At 35.7% G+C, this 16,645-nt stretch overlaps 1 protein-coding gene across 1 annotated transcript; it reads right to left on the bottom strand.

The window, feature by feature from the left end:
- Window positions 1-2,934: 2,934 nt before the first annotated feature.
- On the bottom strand, window positions 2,935-11,696 carry LOC141486896 (uncharacterized). Its single transcript, XM_074185500.1, has 3 exons — window positions 11,126-11,696; window positions 10,751-11,068; window positions 2,935-3,116 (listed from the first exon to the last, which is right to left on the bottom strand). Exons 1-3 carry the CDS (start codon window positions 11,292-11,294, stop codon window positions 2,935-2,937), a joined length of 669 nt encoding a protein of 222 aa, XP_074041601.1. The 5' UTR covers window positions 11,295-11,696.
- Window positions 11,697-16,645: the final 4,949 nt, after the last annotated feature.

Here is a 16,645-nt window from a genome sequence, read left to right as displayed (position 1 = left end):
ACCAAGATAAATCATGGGCTCCTCATATATGTTGTAATTCTTGTTCCGTCATACTGCGAGAGTGGCTGAAAAATAAAAACCGGGCAATGGCTATTGCAGCACCTATGGTTTGGCGTGAGCCTACCAATCATACAGACGACTGTTATTTCTGCTTAACTCCTCCCATTAAGCAAGGTTTATCTATGAAGAAAAGAGGAACGGTTAAATACCCTAATCTCCCATCTGCTCTTCGGCCTGTACCACACTCAGACAATTTGCCAGTCCCTTCTCCACCCCAAAACTATGAAATTTTAGAGGAAGGTGATGAAGACTGTTTAGAAGGAGCAACCCATCCTTCTACATCCTATGACCCTAATTTTGAGGTAAGCGATAGGTCTAGTGATCCGCACAGAATTAGTCAAGCAGAGTTGAGTGACCTTATAAGAGATCTTCGCATGTCTAAGGAAAAGGCTGAGCTGTTAGGGTCAAGACTACAACAGTGGAATCTTCTAAAACATGATGTGAAAATATCTCAGTACAGACAGCGTCAGAAAGATTTGCTTCCTTTTTTTGAGAAAAAAGAAAACCTCGTAGTTTGTTCTGATGTTAATGGTTTGATGGACTGCTTGAATTTGGATAACACTCCATCTGAATGGAGACTGTTTATAGACTCTTCAAAACTAAGCTTAAAAGCTGTACTTCTGCATAATGGAAATCAGCTACCCTCTATTCCTATAGGTCATGCAGTTCACATGAAGGAAACGTATATAAATATGAAAACACTTCTCCAATCAATCAAATATGAACAACACAAGTGGCACATCTGTGGTGATCTGAAAGTCATTGCTATACTCCTAGGAATACAATTAGGGTTCACCAAGTACTGTTGTTTTTTGTGTCTATGTGGGACAGTCGGGATAGAAAATCTCACTATAAAAAAATGAACTGGCCTACACGAGACCTAAACCCTAATGAGAAAAATGTAGTTTACGAGCCTCTTGTAGATCCTAAGAATGTTCTCCTTCCCCCATTACATATTAAGTTGGGACTAATGAAAAACTTTGTGAAGGCCATGGACCAGGAAGGACAAGCTTTTAAGTACTTGAGAGCAAAGTTTCCCAGGTTGAGTGATGCTAAAGTCAAGGAAGGCATCTTTATTGGGCCTCAAATCCGTGAAATCGTAAATGATCCTGCTTTTGACATGATTTTAACAGGAAGTGAAAAAACAGCCTGGGAAGCCTTTAAGGGGGTTGGGTTGTACATGGGTTTTTAGGTAACAAAAGAGAAGATAACTTCACAGCATTGGTTAAAGAGCTTCTTCAAGTTTACCACCAACTTGGATGCAACATGTCCTTAAAAATTCATTTTCTTCACTCTCATCTTAATTTCTCCCCACAAAACTGTGGAGCTGTGAGTGACGAACATGGAGAAAGATTCCATCAAGACATTGCCTTAATGGAACAGAGATATCAGGGCCGTTGGAATGAAGCAATGCTTGCAGACTACTGCTGGTCTGTGTGTAGGGATGCTCCAGAAGTGTTTTATAAAAGACAAGCTAAACGACAGCGATCTTACAATGAATCGGATGGACTCAATTGAAATTTGGTGGTACAAACTTCTTTTATTTGTCAAAACACTAAGAATAATGTTTTTTTTATTAATTTTGTACTTAAAATATTCTAAGAGAAACATAACAATATTGTTTTATGTACTTTCACTTTTCACGTATAGTATAACTACTCTTTAAGATTAAGTACTGTGTATCTCAAAAACCAGAGCTAATAAAAATTTTTCATTGTTATTTTCGTTTTTATCACCCCAAAATTAGTGGAAATTGACTAATTTAGTGTAGGAAACATTCAAAAAATATTTTTTTGTTGTGTTGTGTTATTTTCCATGCTGATATATTTGAGTCACCCCGTACATGTTTTTTTCTCAAATGATGAGACACCCTGTACATATTGAGGAATCACACGACAAAAGGATAGAGCCTCGTTGAACTGTCATGTTTTTAATGACGCATTTTGAGACACCCTGTACACATTGCCGTAATGTTTTTTCCAATAATCCGATTTTTCATTCATTATTATTATTATACCATTATTTTTCACGTCGACGTATTTTGAAACGCTCCGTACATGTTTTTTTACTAAACCTTGAGACATCCTGTATGGCAGCCATTTTTTTTCTTTAATCCGATTTTTTGTTCTTTATTATTATATCATTATTTTCCACGCTGACGTATTTGAGTCACCTTGTAAATGTTTTTTTCTCAAACGGTGAGACACCCTGTACACATTGAGGAGTAACACGACAAAACGATAGAGCCTCGTTAAACTGTCATGTCTTTTAAATGACGTATTTTGAGACACCCTGTACATATTGACGTCATGTTTTTTTTCTTGAATCCGAATTTTCATTCATTAATATTATTATTCAACAACGCCGACGTACACCCTGTACAATTTTTTTTTATTACGTTGCCAACCATGTTTTTTTCTTTAACGCCCGTGGTCATGTTTTTTCTTCAATCCTATTTGTCGTTCATAATTATTATTATATCATTATTTTCCACGCTGACGTATTCGAGACACCCTGTACATGTTTTTTTTTCCTAAACGATGAGACACCTTGTATGGCAGCCATGGTTTTTTTCTATTACGTTGGCAACCATGTTGTTTTCTTTAACGCCCGTGGCCATGTTTTTTTCTTTAAAACGATTTTTCATTCATTATTATTATTATACCATTATTTTCCACGCTGACGTATTTTCAGACACCCTGTACACTTCGACGCCATGTTTTTTTTTACGTTGGTAGCCATGTTTTTTTCTTTAACGCTCGTGGCCATGTTTTTTTCTTTAATCCGATTTTTTGTTCATTATTAATATTATACCGTAATTTTTCTGTAATTCCATCGCGCCGTTATCTATCAAATGAATCTACTCGATGCTCTTCACGCTGTGCGCGTGATAGCTTCTGATTGCTCGACGAAAAGTGGAGGAGCTGGGGGGAGCAGTAGAGGCGCCACTCCTACTGGCGTAGGAGTGTTGTTTTCGGTCCAGAAAAAATAGTTTTCGAGGGAGTAGTACGGTCTTTTTACTCCGGCCAATTTCGACTTGGAGGGGTTTCCTTCAGCTTACCATGCATTGATAATCAACTCTTTGATTATTTGTTTGAGGTCAGATTTGTCAGTTTTGGTTATTGGGTGAAGTATTTCAATATCCGTTGCATCTCTGGATAATCGATCGACTCTTTTGTTTTCCTTGTTACCTATGTGTGATGGTACCCATAGGAAGTGAATCGTTCCATTCTGTTGTTGAAGACGATGGAGTTTTTTTGTGATAAGAATGAGGATCGGATGTGAGGGATAGAGTTGGGATATTGCAGTCATTGCGCCGAGGAAATCTGTAATGATTACTGTTTCTCCATTATCAAGGTATCTAATACTTTGAGGATGGCAATTAGCTCCCTCGAGCTCTCCCTTAGACAGCTTGTTGCAAGCTGTCAGTTTTTCAAACTGAATCACGTGACGCTGTCATTGTTAATTGTTTTTTGTCTCTCTCTTTGTTCTTCAACCATATGGCTTTTACCGGTAATTCATAGTTTTGAAACAAATAACGATTTTTAGTGAATTTCAAATCAATACTCTTCTTTATATCCAGTGAGGAGTCAACCTCTTTTAATGTAGTGACTTGTTTTATTGTATTGACATGTTTCAATTGTTTGAATGTAAAATTGTTTTCAACAAGGCCATCCTCACTAACAGTAAGTTTGAGACTATTCATGATAATTTTTATATTGTACTACCATCATACAAATTTTGTAGTCGTTCCTTGAAGATAATAAATTTTCTCGGAATATTGGAATGACTTGTGTTATAAGAGTACACTTCCCTTCTGCTGATCACCCAAAGATATTTTCCAAGTTTTGTTCTTAACTAGTCAGCAGTCAGGGAAAAGCCAGCAAATGTTTCAAAATAGACGACACTGCTCTACAGTTGCATCAAAGACTGAAGTTGAGCTAGAAATTGAAAATATCGAACTAAAAGTTAAACGAATCTTCCCTCATGATCAAATCAAATTGCAAGTTTTGAAAGCTATCCACGCTGATACTCCTATTCTCATACCGTTCAGAAAATGGAAACTCCATATGCTGCCTGCTCTCACACAAGGTGCAAAAGATGAAATATTGGCCGTCAAGACTTCCTCGTTCTTCGAAAGCCCTCGCTATGTGATTGTATGTTTCCAAAAAGATCGTGATTACACTAAAATCAACAATGATCCAACAATATTCAACCATATAAATATTACCATTAAAACGTTGACTCTGAATGATGAAAATTACCCCAAGGAAAATATGCATCTGAATTTTGGGAAAATGAACTTTTGCAAGCCTATTTCAACTACGCACAATTCGGTCTTAGCCACAAAATGACCAATCAACATAATTCTCTCATCAACTCCGCCGACTTCATACAAAAAACTCTCTTTGTCATCGATTGTTCTAGAAGGGTCAAAAGCATCAAAAGTTACAGTGTTGATTTAAAACTTGAAATCGAAGTATCTGAGTGATTTCCACAAAATACACGAACCTATTGCATCATTGTGCACGACACTGTCATCGAGTACCTCCTACTCAGCGAAAGTATCAAGAAATGGAACTGAGGACGTGATTTTGCTTCAGTATTAATCGCAAAGTTAACATTTTCCTGTTTGAGCAAAGAAGATCGTCGTACCGCCTGTTACCTGGAGCGAAACGTTCATGGATTGAGGTATTCCTCCGGATTTGTGGAATATAATCAATTGGATGTCATCCTCATGGAAAATCTACACGATATCGATATCGTTTATGTGCGAGGACATCAAAAACGTGACTATCCAATTTCGAAATATCACGAGTTGGATATACCTGCAAGCGTTGTGAATTTAGGGGAGTATGACAATACATCGTGGATAGTTCCCACATTTGGCAACAACAACGAAGGCGTCTCACCCTATATGCACCACGTTCACGAAAGAACCAAATATAATTGCAGTCTCCGAAATGCAGATATTTTATACAAATGACTTTATAATATTCTACCAAAATGAAAATGTATAACAAATATTCAAAATGTTTCGTTCCTTCCTTTCAGAAAGCTTCACCACCTGATGATGATGATGATGATGATGAAAATAAAAACGTTGCACGAAATCTCTTCATAACCGCGTATTTTCGCCCTCCCACTCCCCCCATTTACCACCTAACATTTGGCAACGTTGCACAACCGAGTCAAATATAATTACAACATCCGAAATACAGATATTCAATATAAAAGACTTCATGATTAACTACCTAGATGATGGAAAATCCATGCTACATACTTATAATATTCATTTCCGGGTTCTCCAGTAAAAATTGTGACGTTAGAGTACCCGCAACTCACTGCCATCTTCAATAATGACAATGTGAGCCTCCTTTGCTTTCAACACTTCTGCAAATGATCAATTATGTTTCTTGGCATCGAGACGAATCCATTGATGCCGAAATTATTGAAATAAGACGACCGAAAGTGACCGTTTTGTTGTGTATTTGGACTCTATACGATATGGCCATTTCGAATTCATCATTACTTTGCTTCTATTTCAATTTTTATAAACCGGAAGTGTTTATTTTTCGATGAATCGTACAGATTCGAAACTTTGTTAATTCATTCAATTGACACATTCATCAATGAGAAATAATGTTGTCCTTCTGACATGTTGGATCCTACGAAAAAAATTTAGACCCTCCTTACCTTCATGTTTTTTCTCCGTCATCTCCTGATGATGTCAACTTGGATATTTTTTTCTTGCATGTTGGCAGCCATGTTTTTTAACGCTGTATATTCCGCTCAATGTCCGCCGCCATGTTTTTCCTTTGATCGCTGCACACCCTGTATATCACGATGCTTCACTGATAGACGTCATGTTTTTTTTCCTTGAACGCTGCACACCCTGTTTACTTTGATGTCAGCCATGTTTTTTCTTCAACGCTGGACGCCATGTTTTTTTCTTTAACGCTGCAAACATCTTGTATACTTTGACGTCGGCCATGTTTTTTACTTAAACGCTGCACACCCTGTATATCACGATGGTAGTCTGTTTTTTGCTCAACTGATATGTTTTTTTCTTTAACTGAAATCATTTCAATTGAATACTCACATCGGCCATTGCGGCAGTATAACGAAAATAGGTTGTGAGACCCTTTGGGCGTTGGAAAATGATTATTTGTGTTTCTTGACATCTGACCAAATCCATTGATGGCAATATCATTGAAATTAGACGACCGGAAGTGAGAACCGGAAGTAACCTGTTTTTGACGGATTCGAAACCTTCTATATAGAATCCAAATATATCGTGTGTTTCAGTATACGACAATTTTTTCATTACCAGATAAGTTTAGTTTTGTATGAAACGTAAAGATATATCAAAGGTGGATACCAAAATTTTCATATATTTTCTCAATATCTCTACAACTTTACATATGCTTCTCATACATATTTCGAAACACCTTATGTCGATTTGACATGTCGCCATGTCGTTTCTTTATTAATTCCATCCCCTTTCTTGTGCTCTACATCCTTAGACTCTAGGCGAAAAATCTTTTCACTAATTTTTTTAATGGAATTATTAATAACAATATAAACTCAACAGAATTATTGTCACTATTACCAATTATTGTACTTCCCAGACCTACGCGTACTATCCTTAAGTTCAAGACTCCCTTCGTGACTGTTACTTCCACATCCCTCCTCTCAATCATGCTCCGTCTGGCAAACGACATAAATTGCTTGCAAGATTTTGAGTGGAATATGTCTATCAAAAAATTTAGTTCTTTAGTCCGTATACACGTTGAGAATTTATCAGTTAGGAAGACCTCGTTAGTCCTTAGCTCGCACAAGTTCCTCAACTTCTGAGAGTTGTCGTTCGTATGGGGGCGACAGATGATTAGCAAAAGAACAGATTTTAAACAGATTTCTTCAAACAGAAGCAATTAGTTTTTTTGTTATTTTTCATTTTATTTTTTTTGTTGTGAGTTGTAATAAGTACTAGTCGTTGTTAGATAATAATACATCCCCATATTTGATTATATTATTCTATATAACATATAACGTCAAGTGCTGTATATTCATGTATATTTCTTATAAGTCTTCCTTGTAATGAGGCCGTAAGGCCTATTAGGGTGAAATAAATAATCTTTGAGTTCTCTTCATCAATTCTGCACGTTACTGCACGTTGAGATACAAACATTATTAACGAAGATACGGCTCAGTCCACTTTTGATATCATCTTTGTTTCTTCTTCGTCAAAGAATCCTGCATGTTTTTTCACAATAACTTGACGTGCTGTAGGTGACGATCTGGCTATTATTGAAGAAGATACGGCTTAGTGCCCTTCTGACATATTACGCCATCTTTGTTTTTTCTCTGTCGATGAATTCTACATTCGTTTCTCTTTCATTTAATGTGTTACACGTTGAGATTCAACTATCCTGACATGTTACGCCATCTTCGTTTTTTCTTTATCGTTACATTCTGCATTTGTTTTTCTTTCATTTGAAGTGCTACACGTTAAGATCCAATAATTATATACGAAATTGTAGCTTAGTACCCTTCTGACACGAACTTAGTGCCCTTATGACAGTTACGCATTTTTTTTTCAATAACTCCAACACGCCACAATGCCACCACCTCACAGGCTAACTACGTCACTTTGAAGTTTTAATGTTAAATCACTAAATAAAATCTCGGTATATTTTATTGAATAATATAGCCATGAAGAAATAAAATAGACGGTCTTGAGAAAGTTTACAATAAAAGTATAGGCCTTTACTCATCTGAAATAAATACCGATAGCATGAAAGTTTACAATTTCAAATTCAGAGAAATGCGTACAATAAACACTTTGAGATTACCATTTGACCCGAAGGTCAAAAATGTTAAATAAAAAATTATACAATCTTTAAAATTATGCAAAAACAACACTGAAAAGTTTGAACATACTCCCCCCGTTGAGAGGCTACGATCAATAATTAATGTCTCTAATTGCTTGTTTCACAATCGAGAGTTGCCATAGGTAATATCGCGATACGTTTGATATTCTTTACGAATATGGATTTAGCGGTTTTCACTAACACAGTACCCACAACACCTTCTGCGCCAGGATAACACTCAATGATTATGTCCATTATAGTCTAATTCACAATCAAACAAGCTAAAGAAGATGCTGATACACTAATTATTCAAACAGCCATAGACCTTGCCGAAAAAAATCCAGATAAAAAAATTGTTGTAATTGGGACTGATGTAGATCTTGCTGCTTTATTGATAGCTTTGACACCAGAGAATTCAAATATTACAATGTGAAAACCACGGGCATCTACCAAACAGTTGGATGTTATTTATGAAACCAGAAATAATAAGCACTTGAAAAATATCATTGTGTTTGCGCATGCCTTTACAGGATGCGATACAACGAGCGCTATTTTTGGCAAAGGGAAAAAAATTTCTGGATATTATGCAATACGTGGAAGTCTTCTACAATCCCGATGCCTCTTGTCAAGATATCGAAGTAGCTGGAGAGCGAATTATGCTGGCATTGTACGGTCAATTCGATACTAATTCAACTTCAGGCCAGTGTCGTGCTTCTCGATTTTTAAGTATGATTGCGAAATCAAAGATTGCGATCAACTTAGCAACTTTACTTCCAACAAAAATAGCAACACATTTACACTCATTTAGGACGTATTACCAAGTTCCTTTTTGGATTGGTAATTATAATTTGAATCCGTAGGATTGGGGTTGGATCAGATCTGAAACAATGTTCCTGCCGATAAAAACAACGGAAAAACTGGTGCCTGACGACTTACTTGAGCTGGTTAATTTTGCCTGCATGAAAGAGTGTAATAATCGATGTGGATGTAAAAAAGCTGGGCTTCCTTGCTCATCTTTATGCAAAAATTGTAAAGGTGAAACATGTTCTAACAGTACCAGGCCATCAATTAATGATGACAATGATGATACTGATATCATGATCGGTCGATTAAATGCTATCGATAGTAATCCCCATGGAAATGAAGACCTTAATGATTATCAAGATTTTCCAGTAGGAGTTCAAGAACACTGTAAACCGATACGTGAAGAAGTCGAAGACGAGAAGGTTCAAGGAACATCACTACAAGAAAATACAGAAGAAACCACAGATGATGAGCCATCGCCACTAAAACGATCTAAAAGATTACAAAAAAAAATAATAAAAATTATAAAAAATTCCCTATTTGTAGCCGAGGATCAACATCTTCCACAGGTATGTCTTCCAATATGGAAGGACCGTTGGAAGCCTATTGTCGCATCATTAGCCCCCAGTCGCTGGAATCCCTTTCATCTGTTTAATTATTTCCTTTGCTGTAAATTTGTCCTTATATATATATATATATATATATATATATATATATATATATATATATATATATAAATATATATAAATATATACAGGGTGTCCCTGGACTTCCTCTTTTCCTCTCGGGAATGTATAGATGGGGTCAAAATATCACCAGTACTTCATATAACTTTTTTTCCTAAAATCCTTCGTTACCAAGTAACGGGCCCTCGAAGTTACAAAATGAAAAATGTTTTTCTTTGATAACTTTTCAAGTGAATATTCAAAATCATCCAAATTTTGGTAATTGACTAAACAAATGAATTCCTTCGATGAGCTTTCATGCAGGAGTCAGTTGTTTTGCTACAAAGTCAGGAACAGACTACCCCCGATGGTCCACACCCCAAAACTTTGAAATGACAGATATTTTTCAATATTTTTCAACAAATTAAGGTTACTTGGACAATTTTATGAATAAAAGTACTCGTGTGGCAAGTCGATCGGAGCAACGAGTCTTGATAAAAATGTAGTTTCACTCGACGACATCAAACCCGCTCGTCCACCATTATTTGAAATGAATAATTATCAAAGCAGAAATAATAATGATAACGTTAATTCAACAACATTTATCCTGAGATGTCTACCATTATTCGAAAATATTAGTTTTTAAGGAAAATGGAAATGATAGGTAAAATGTTCATAACGAATTTTTATAATGCAAACACGTTTAACTAACGAAACTCAAGAGCCTCAAGAGCAAACAGAAATGAAAAATCCGCTACAGAAACTGCTCGATATGACCACCTTCTCTCTCTATACATTTTCTTAGTCTGCGAAGACACTCTCTCTGTACTTGAAATAGCATTCCAGGGTCGTTTCGTATGGCTTCACAATGTAATGTTATTCTATTTAACAATGCATCTCTTGTGTGAATAGGTGTAGCGTTAACAAGGCTTTTTAGATGCCCCCACAGAAAGAAATCCAATGGATTTAAATCCGGAGACCGCGATGGCCATGAATATGGCCCACCTCTACCAATCCATCTATTGTGGAAAATATGGTTCAGATGGTCACGCACAATCAAACTGAAATGAGGAGGAGCGCCATCATGCATAAACCACATATCTCTTCGGGTTTGCAATGGAACATGTTCCAAAAGTCCATTCAAATCGTTCTGAATGAACTCCAAATAACGTTCTCCATTGAATCGGTCCTGTAGAACGAATGGTCCTATGAGATGGTTTCCTATGATACCAGCCCAAACATTCACGTTGAATTTCCGTTGGTGTTTGGTTTGCAATATCCCATGGGGATTTTCTTCGGCCCATATATGGAGATTATGAGAGTTGATAACTCCATCTCTACTGAAACCTGCTTCATCAGTGAATAAAACTCGATTATTAAAAGTCATATCCTCTCTTCGCCTATCCATGAACCAATTGGCATATTCCAGTCGTGCTAGAAAATCTTGAGGTGTCATGGCATGTACCTTCTGGATGTGAAATGGGTGGAGCAGTTGTTCCCTAATTATTCTATGAATAGTGGACTTGGATGTATGGAACTGTTCTGATAGATTTCTGATGCTCATTGAAGGATCATCAGCGACGGCTTCCAAAATATTTTCCTCCAATACAACGGTACGTACAGTCCTAGGAGCGCCCTCACCACCTCGTTTTGGCAAAACTGTACCTACAATAATATCGAAATAAAACAACGTGCTCAAATTAATTATCAATTATTACATACCTGTCTCCCTCAAGCTGCGATCGACACGCTCGAATGTTTCTCTTGACGGTACCGTTCGATTGGGAAAATGCTCGGAATACAGACGACGAGCTTCTGCAGCATTACAAAATGCTCGTCCATAAAATACATGCATATCTGCATATTCATTGAATGTAAACTGTTCGGCCATATCAAAAAAATTCAAAATATCCTATAGAATATTGACAATACAATGATAGTCATATGACAACGCACCACTCAACAAAACAAAATCGCATTCCAGTTTCTCATTTTTTATCAAAACTTTCTAAAAGGTTTTTTTGTCAACATCTGTGAAAGAAATGGAACATAATCATTTCCTGGATATTTTTCACCTGATCATGTGCAGCCGTGTTTGTAGTTCATTCGTTTGCTTTTTATTAGTATAGTAAATATTTTTTCCGATGTGCGTTTTTTCAGCTAAATTTAGATTCGTGTTAAAGAATTTCTCCCATAAAATTATAATTATCAGTGAAACTCCTCAACAGTTTAGCTGTGAAGAAGAATTTGAAACATTCGAATGTTGAGTTTCATGAGATTCACATAACTGATCAACACGAAACGTGATTATTCCACACGTATTATGTACATAAAAAATATGGAATGAATTCGATATTATCATTATTATTTCTGCTTTGATAATTATTCATTTCAAATAATGGTGGACGAGCGGGTTTGATGTCGTCGAGTAGAACTACATTTTTATCAAGACTCGTTGCTCCGATCGACTTTCCACACGAGTACTTTTATTCATAAAATTGTCCAAGTAACCTTATTTTGTTGAAAAATATTGAAAAATATCTGTCATTTCAAAGTTTTGGGGTGTGGACCATCGGGGGTAGTCCGTTCCTGACTTTGTAGCAAAACAACTGACTCCTGCATGAAAGGTCATCGACGGAATTCATTTGTTTAGTCAATTACCAAAATTTGGATGATTTTGAATATTCACTTGAAAAGTTATCAAAGAAAAACATTTTTCATTTTGTAACTTCGAGGGCCCGTAACTTGGTTACGAAGACTTTTAGGAAAAAAAGTTATTTGAAGTACTGGTGATATTTTGACCCCATCTATACATTCCCGAGAGGAAAAGAGGAAGTCCAGGGACACCCTATATATATATATATATATATATATATATATATATATATATATATATATATATATATATATATATACACGGTGTCGCTGGACTTCTTCTTTTCCTCTCGGGAATGTATAGATGGGGTCAAAATATCACCAGTACGTTATGATTATTATTTCTGCTTTGATAATTATTCATTTCAAATAATGGTGGACGAGCGGGTTTGATGTCGTCGAGTGAAACTACATTTTTATCAAGACTCGTTGCTCCGATCGACTTTCCACACGAGTACTTTTATTCATAAAATTGTCCAAGTAACCTTAATTTGTTGAAAAATATTGAAAAATATCTGTCATTTCAAAGTTTTGGGGTGTGGACCATCGGGGGTAGTCCGTTCCTGACTTTGTAGCAAAACAACTGACTCCTGCATGAAAACTCATCGAAGGAATTCATTTGTTTAGTCAATTACCGAAATTTGGATGATTTTGAATATTCACTTGAAAAGTTATCAAAGAAAAACATTTTTCATTTTGTAACTTCGAGGGCCCGTTACTTGGTAACGAAGGATTTTAGGAAAAAAAGTTATATGAAGTACTGGTGATATTTTGACCCCATCTATACATTCCCGAGAGGAAAAGAGGAAGTCCAGGGACTTCCTATATATATATATATATATATATATATAATCTAGAAAGGTTAATGCAGTCAAGCTGCTGAAAAATAATTCCATGAAAATCAAAAAATGAACAGATAAGCACTTTTTGATCATTTCCATGTGAATTCGTTTTCCGATTTCTTTGTTTATTTCCAATTATATATATATATATATATATATATAGAGGTGTGCTTATGGAAACGTATTAAGGTGACAAATACCGGAGGCTGAATAATAGTTCCGGTATATAAAACATCATTAAGCGATACACTTGTGGTTGTTTTAGATGAAGCATCAACTACTACACGCACCTTCGTGGTAATGCTGCTTTCTTTTACACCCGGAGAAACAGAGATAAATGTTTGAGTGTTAAGTGAGTGATTTTCGAATTTATAAGCATAGATAAGACGAAAGATGATGATTATATTTTAACATTTTCAAATAATTTTCGTCATCTGAGGATTTACGATTACAATTATTTTCATTGTCAAGAAAGAGTGACGCTTTTGAACTTTCGAAAAAAAGTATTCGTAGTCTACTTTTTACGGATAGATGGTATTTACACCCATTCCGGAAATCTTTTTTACAAGTGATTCATAAGTTACACTCTCCCAGGGGTCCTTCCTGAGAGAGAGGGGTCATTTGCCCCTTCTGTATATGGCACTATCAAAAATATTTACCTAGGTACTTTGTGGCATATGCTGCTTATGAATAGAGTTAGAAGATGTTTTCTTAGCTGGAGATTTGTCTCTCTTCTATAGATACTTTCATGGGAATTGTTCAAGTGACATGCCATATTAGGAATCACACGTTAAAAGGTAAGACCTCGTTAGCCCTTAGCTCGCACAAGTTTCTCAACTTCTGAGAGTTGTCTTTCGTATGGGGGCGATAGCTGATTAACGGAAAAAGAGATTTTTAAACAGATAATTGATTCCACCAAGAACGGTACATATCAGAAATACGCGACGAACAGACGTACTGTGGCTGCTCATCGTTTTGAGGTTCAACTCAGTGCACCTTGAACTTCACTGTTTAAGAACTCTGTTTATGTGGAACTGTGTTTATGTAGAATAAACTTCCTGAGAACGTTTTTCCAAATGGATTTAATCTCCAGCGATTCAAATCCAATGTGGACCCAGCAAACTCACTTGTTACATTTACGTAAATATGACAGAAAACCAACGGAACATGTTTAAGTAATACGTTTATGTAAATACTTCATTATATTTCTAAGATACTTTTACCCCATTCTTACATAAATAATTTATGTCGTAGCTAATACGTAAAAACTTACGTCAATATGGTATATTAGGTTTCACTTAACTACTACGTAAAGTTTACTTTTATATTATGTTCGCTGTGTTTTCAGGTTGTAACACCCAGACGCACTTGACTTTTTGACAGATGAGAATCTCCCTGAGTTTTCGAGTTCTAGGTTGGTCTGTGTGAAGTTCTGTGAAAGAGGCTAGAGTTTTTGAGAGATTCTTAACACGTGATACGTTGAGATTTGTGTTTTGGTTGATGAGTATTTTTTACAAAAAAAACTGTGGAGGCAGAGTTTGGTCAGGAAGTTTTGGTTTTTGAAGAATGCAATTTTCAGTTGATGTTTCTAAGTTTTTCTGCGAGCAAGTGTTATATTTATTTATATTTAATCACTGAAATTATATAAGATATATATTATGTTAAATAATGACATCAAAGTTACTTAAAAATCAGGTTGTATTTGTGGCGGACATTTCGCCGTAACAAGGATGTAAGTTTTACGTAACACAGTTATATATAACACGTATTATCAGTTATGTAACATTTATGTCAATTTTACATAATTGTGTTTGCTGGGATCACTACTTTTGCACAGGCACCGCTTTCAAAGCGCCTTAAGGATTCTCCTGTAGTGCTTGTGTTTTGTCCTTAAAAAAAATTGAACTATTCGAGTTGACAATTTCATGAGCATTAATATTCAATTCATGAAGTGAAGAGGACGATGCTGTAACGCTAGAGCTAGCTGTTGGGATTATTTTTTCACCAAATGCCTTTTCATAAGAATATTATTAATCGATGTAACCCTCAGCTATTGTTGTAGACTTCCAATCTCCGAGCTTCCTAATATCCGTTATATTTGCTCCTGATTCTTCTAGCAAAGGAGCAGAAGACCTTCTGAAACAGTGACCTGTATATTCCTTTGGTTCCGGGAGGTTTAGAAACTCAGCAATGATAGAGGACATTTTCCCAAACGTGTTCATACCAACTGGGTAAGCACTTCATTTATAATTTGAGTATTCCAGAAAAAACCTTGATGATTGACAACAGAATGGCGAAATGAAACGTATTTATTGAAATAGTCAATGTTTTTTCCAATAATGCAAAAAGAACGACGTATTTTCGTTTTTTTATTTGAAATTTGAACAATTTAATGGCTTCTATTAATAAATGGCACAGCTCTTCATGCCGGCAGGCTACATATATTCCAAAAATAGTAGCTACTCATATCATCAAATATTTTCCATCTGGCGCCTCATTTATAAACCTCTGGATTCGTTCAAACGTCAGAGTTTTTGATTTTTTAGGCCCATAACTTTAATTTTTTCGCTTCACGTATGTTATTACCTTGAAATAGTTGCTTGTATCACCACTATTTTTAACAAGCGCACTCGACTTCATCATTGAAAACTTGCTCCACAAAAATGACGAGTTCCATATTTTTGATTTCTCTTCTAGGAAGGCTGAAACTTACTTCGAAATTTTTGAGTCTACATCAGCTAAAAAAATTATAATATGCGATGTCTTACTGCTGAGCCGATTTTTATGTTAATAATTCAATTGAAGTTTTTTTTGCAGCCTCTGTCAGGAACACACAATTCCTTACTATAGTTCTTCATTATGCAAAACATTAAACAGCAGCAAGAACTTCAAATGTTTCTTCAAATAAAACGCGTGAGCTGTAAACAATACTGTTTGTTGGTAACCAGGTGATTCGTCGTCATCTGACAGGGCCACTTCACAGCAAAAGCGATATCATGAAAATAGTTTAATGACAAGAGATGTCAAAATGTGTTTTATAGAAATATTAAATTCATCTATTTTATCATGAAAACAGGAAATTTACTTACAAAAAACTTACTATGATATTCATGAAATTGCTCAACTCGTTACGCTCGTTTCGCAAACTTTTTCACTCACAAAATAAAACTCCTCTTTTAATTCACGCATTATATTGACTTTGGTCCATTCTGTCAAAATCTTTCAACCTACGGTACTCTTGATAACTAAATAATAAATAGATCCAATGAATTTTAAAAGAGTTCATCTCAAGTTGAATTTGGGAATAAATATATATTAGTTATGGTCTATAATTCAAGATCTGAAAAAAAACACGCGTGATAGATTTTGATTCTTGCACCATCTATCAACATGTGTACAAAGTTGGGTCAATCTCATCGTCAATAAATTTTGACAAAACAAAATCGAATCGGTGAAAACATCATCAGGCATCCATATGTCGTGGCTCACAAATCATTAATGGTGGAATTTTTTTCACGAATGTCAATCCATCGTCGTGATAGAAAACATCTTCTGATTACAGAACTCTATTCAAAAGCACCATATGCCACAGAATACCTAGGTGAATGTTTTTGATAGTGCCATATACAGAAGTGACAAATGCCCCCTCCATGGGAGGGGGGGATTGTTCAAATGATTGTTCAAAAAGAAAAGAGGTCGTTTTCTTTTCATTGTTGGAAAAAACATCAACTTTTTCAAATAATAC

The sequence above is a fragment of the Leptinotarsa decemlineata genome, unplaced genomic scaffold (genome assembly GCF_025532065.1).
Source record: "Leptinotarsa decemlineata unplaced genomic scaffold, Ldec_3_MD MMD2_tig00026375_RagTag_RagTag, whole genome shotgun sequence".
NCBI lineage: Eukaryota > Metazoa > Arthropoda > Insecta > Coleoptera > Chrysomelidae > Leptinotarsa > Leptinotarsa decemlineata.
Note: the sequence above shows the minus strand (reverse complement) of the source record. Positions and strands in the feature narration are given on the sequence as shown.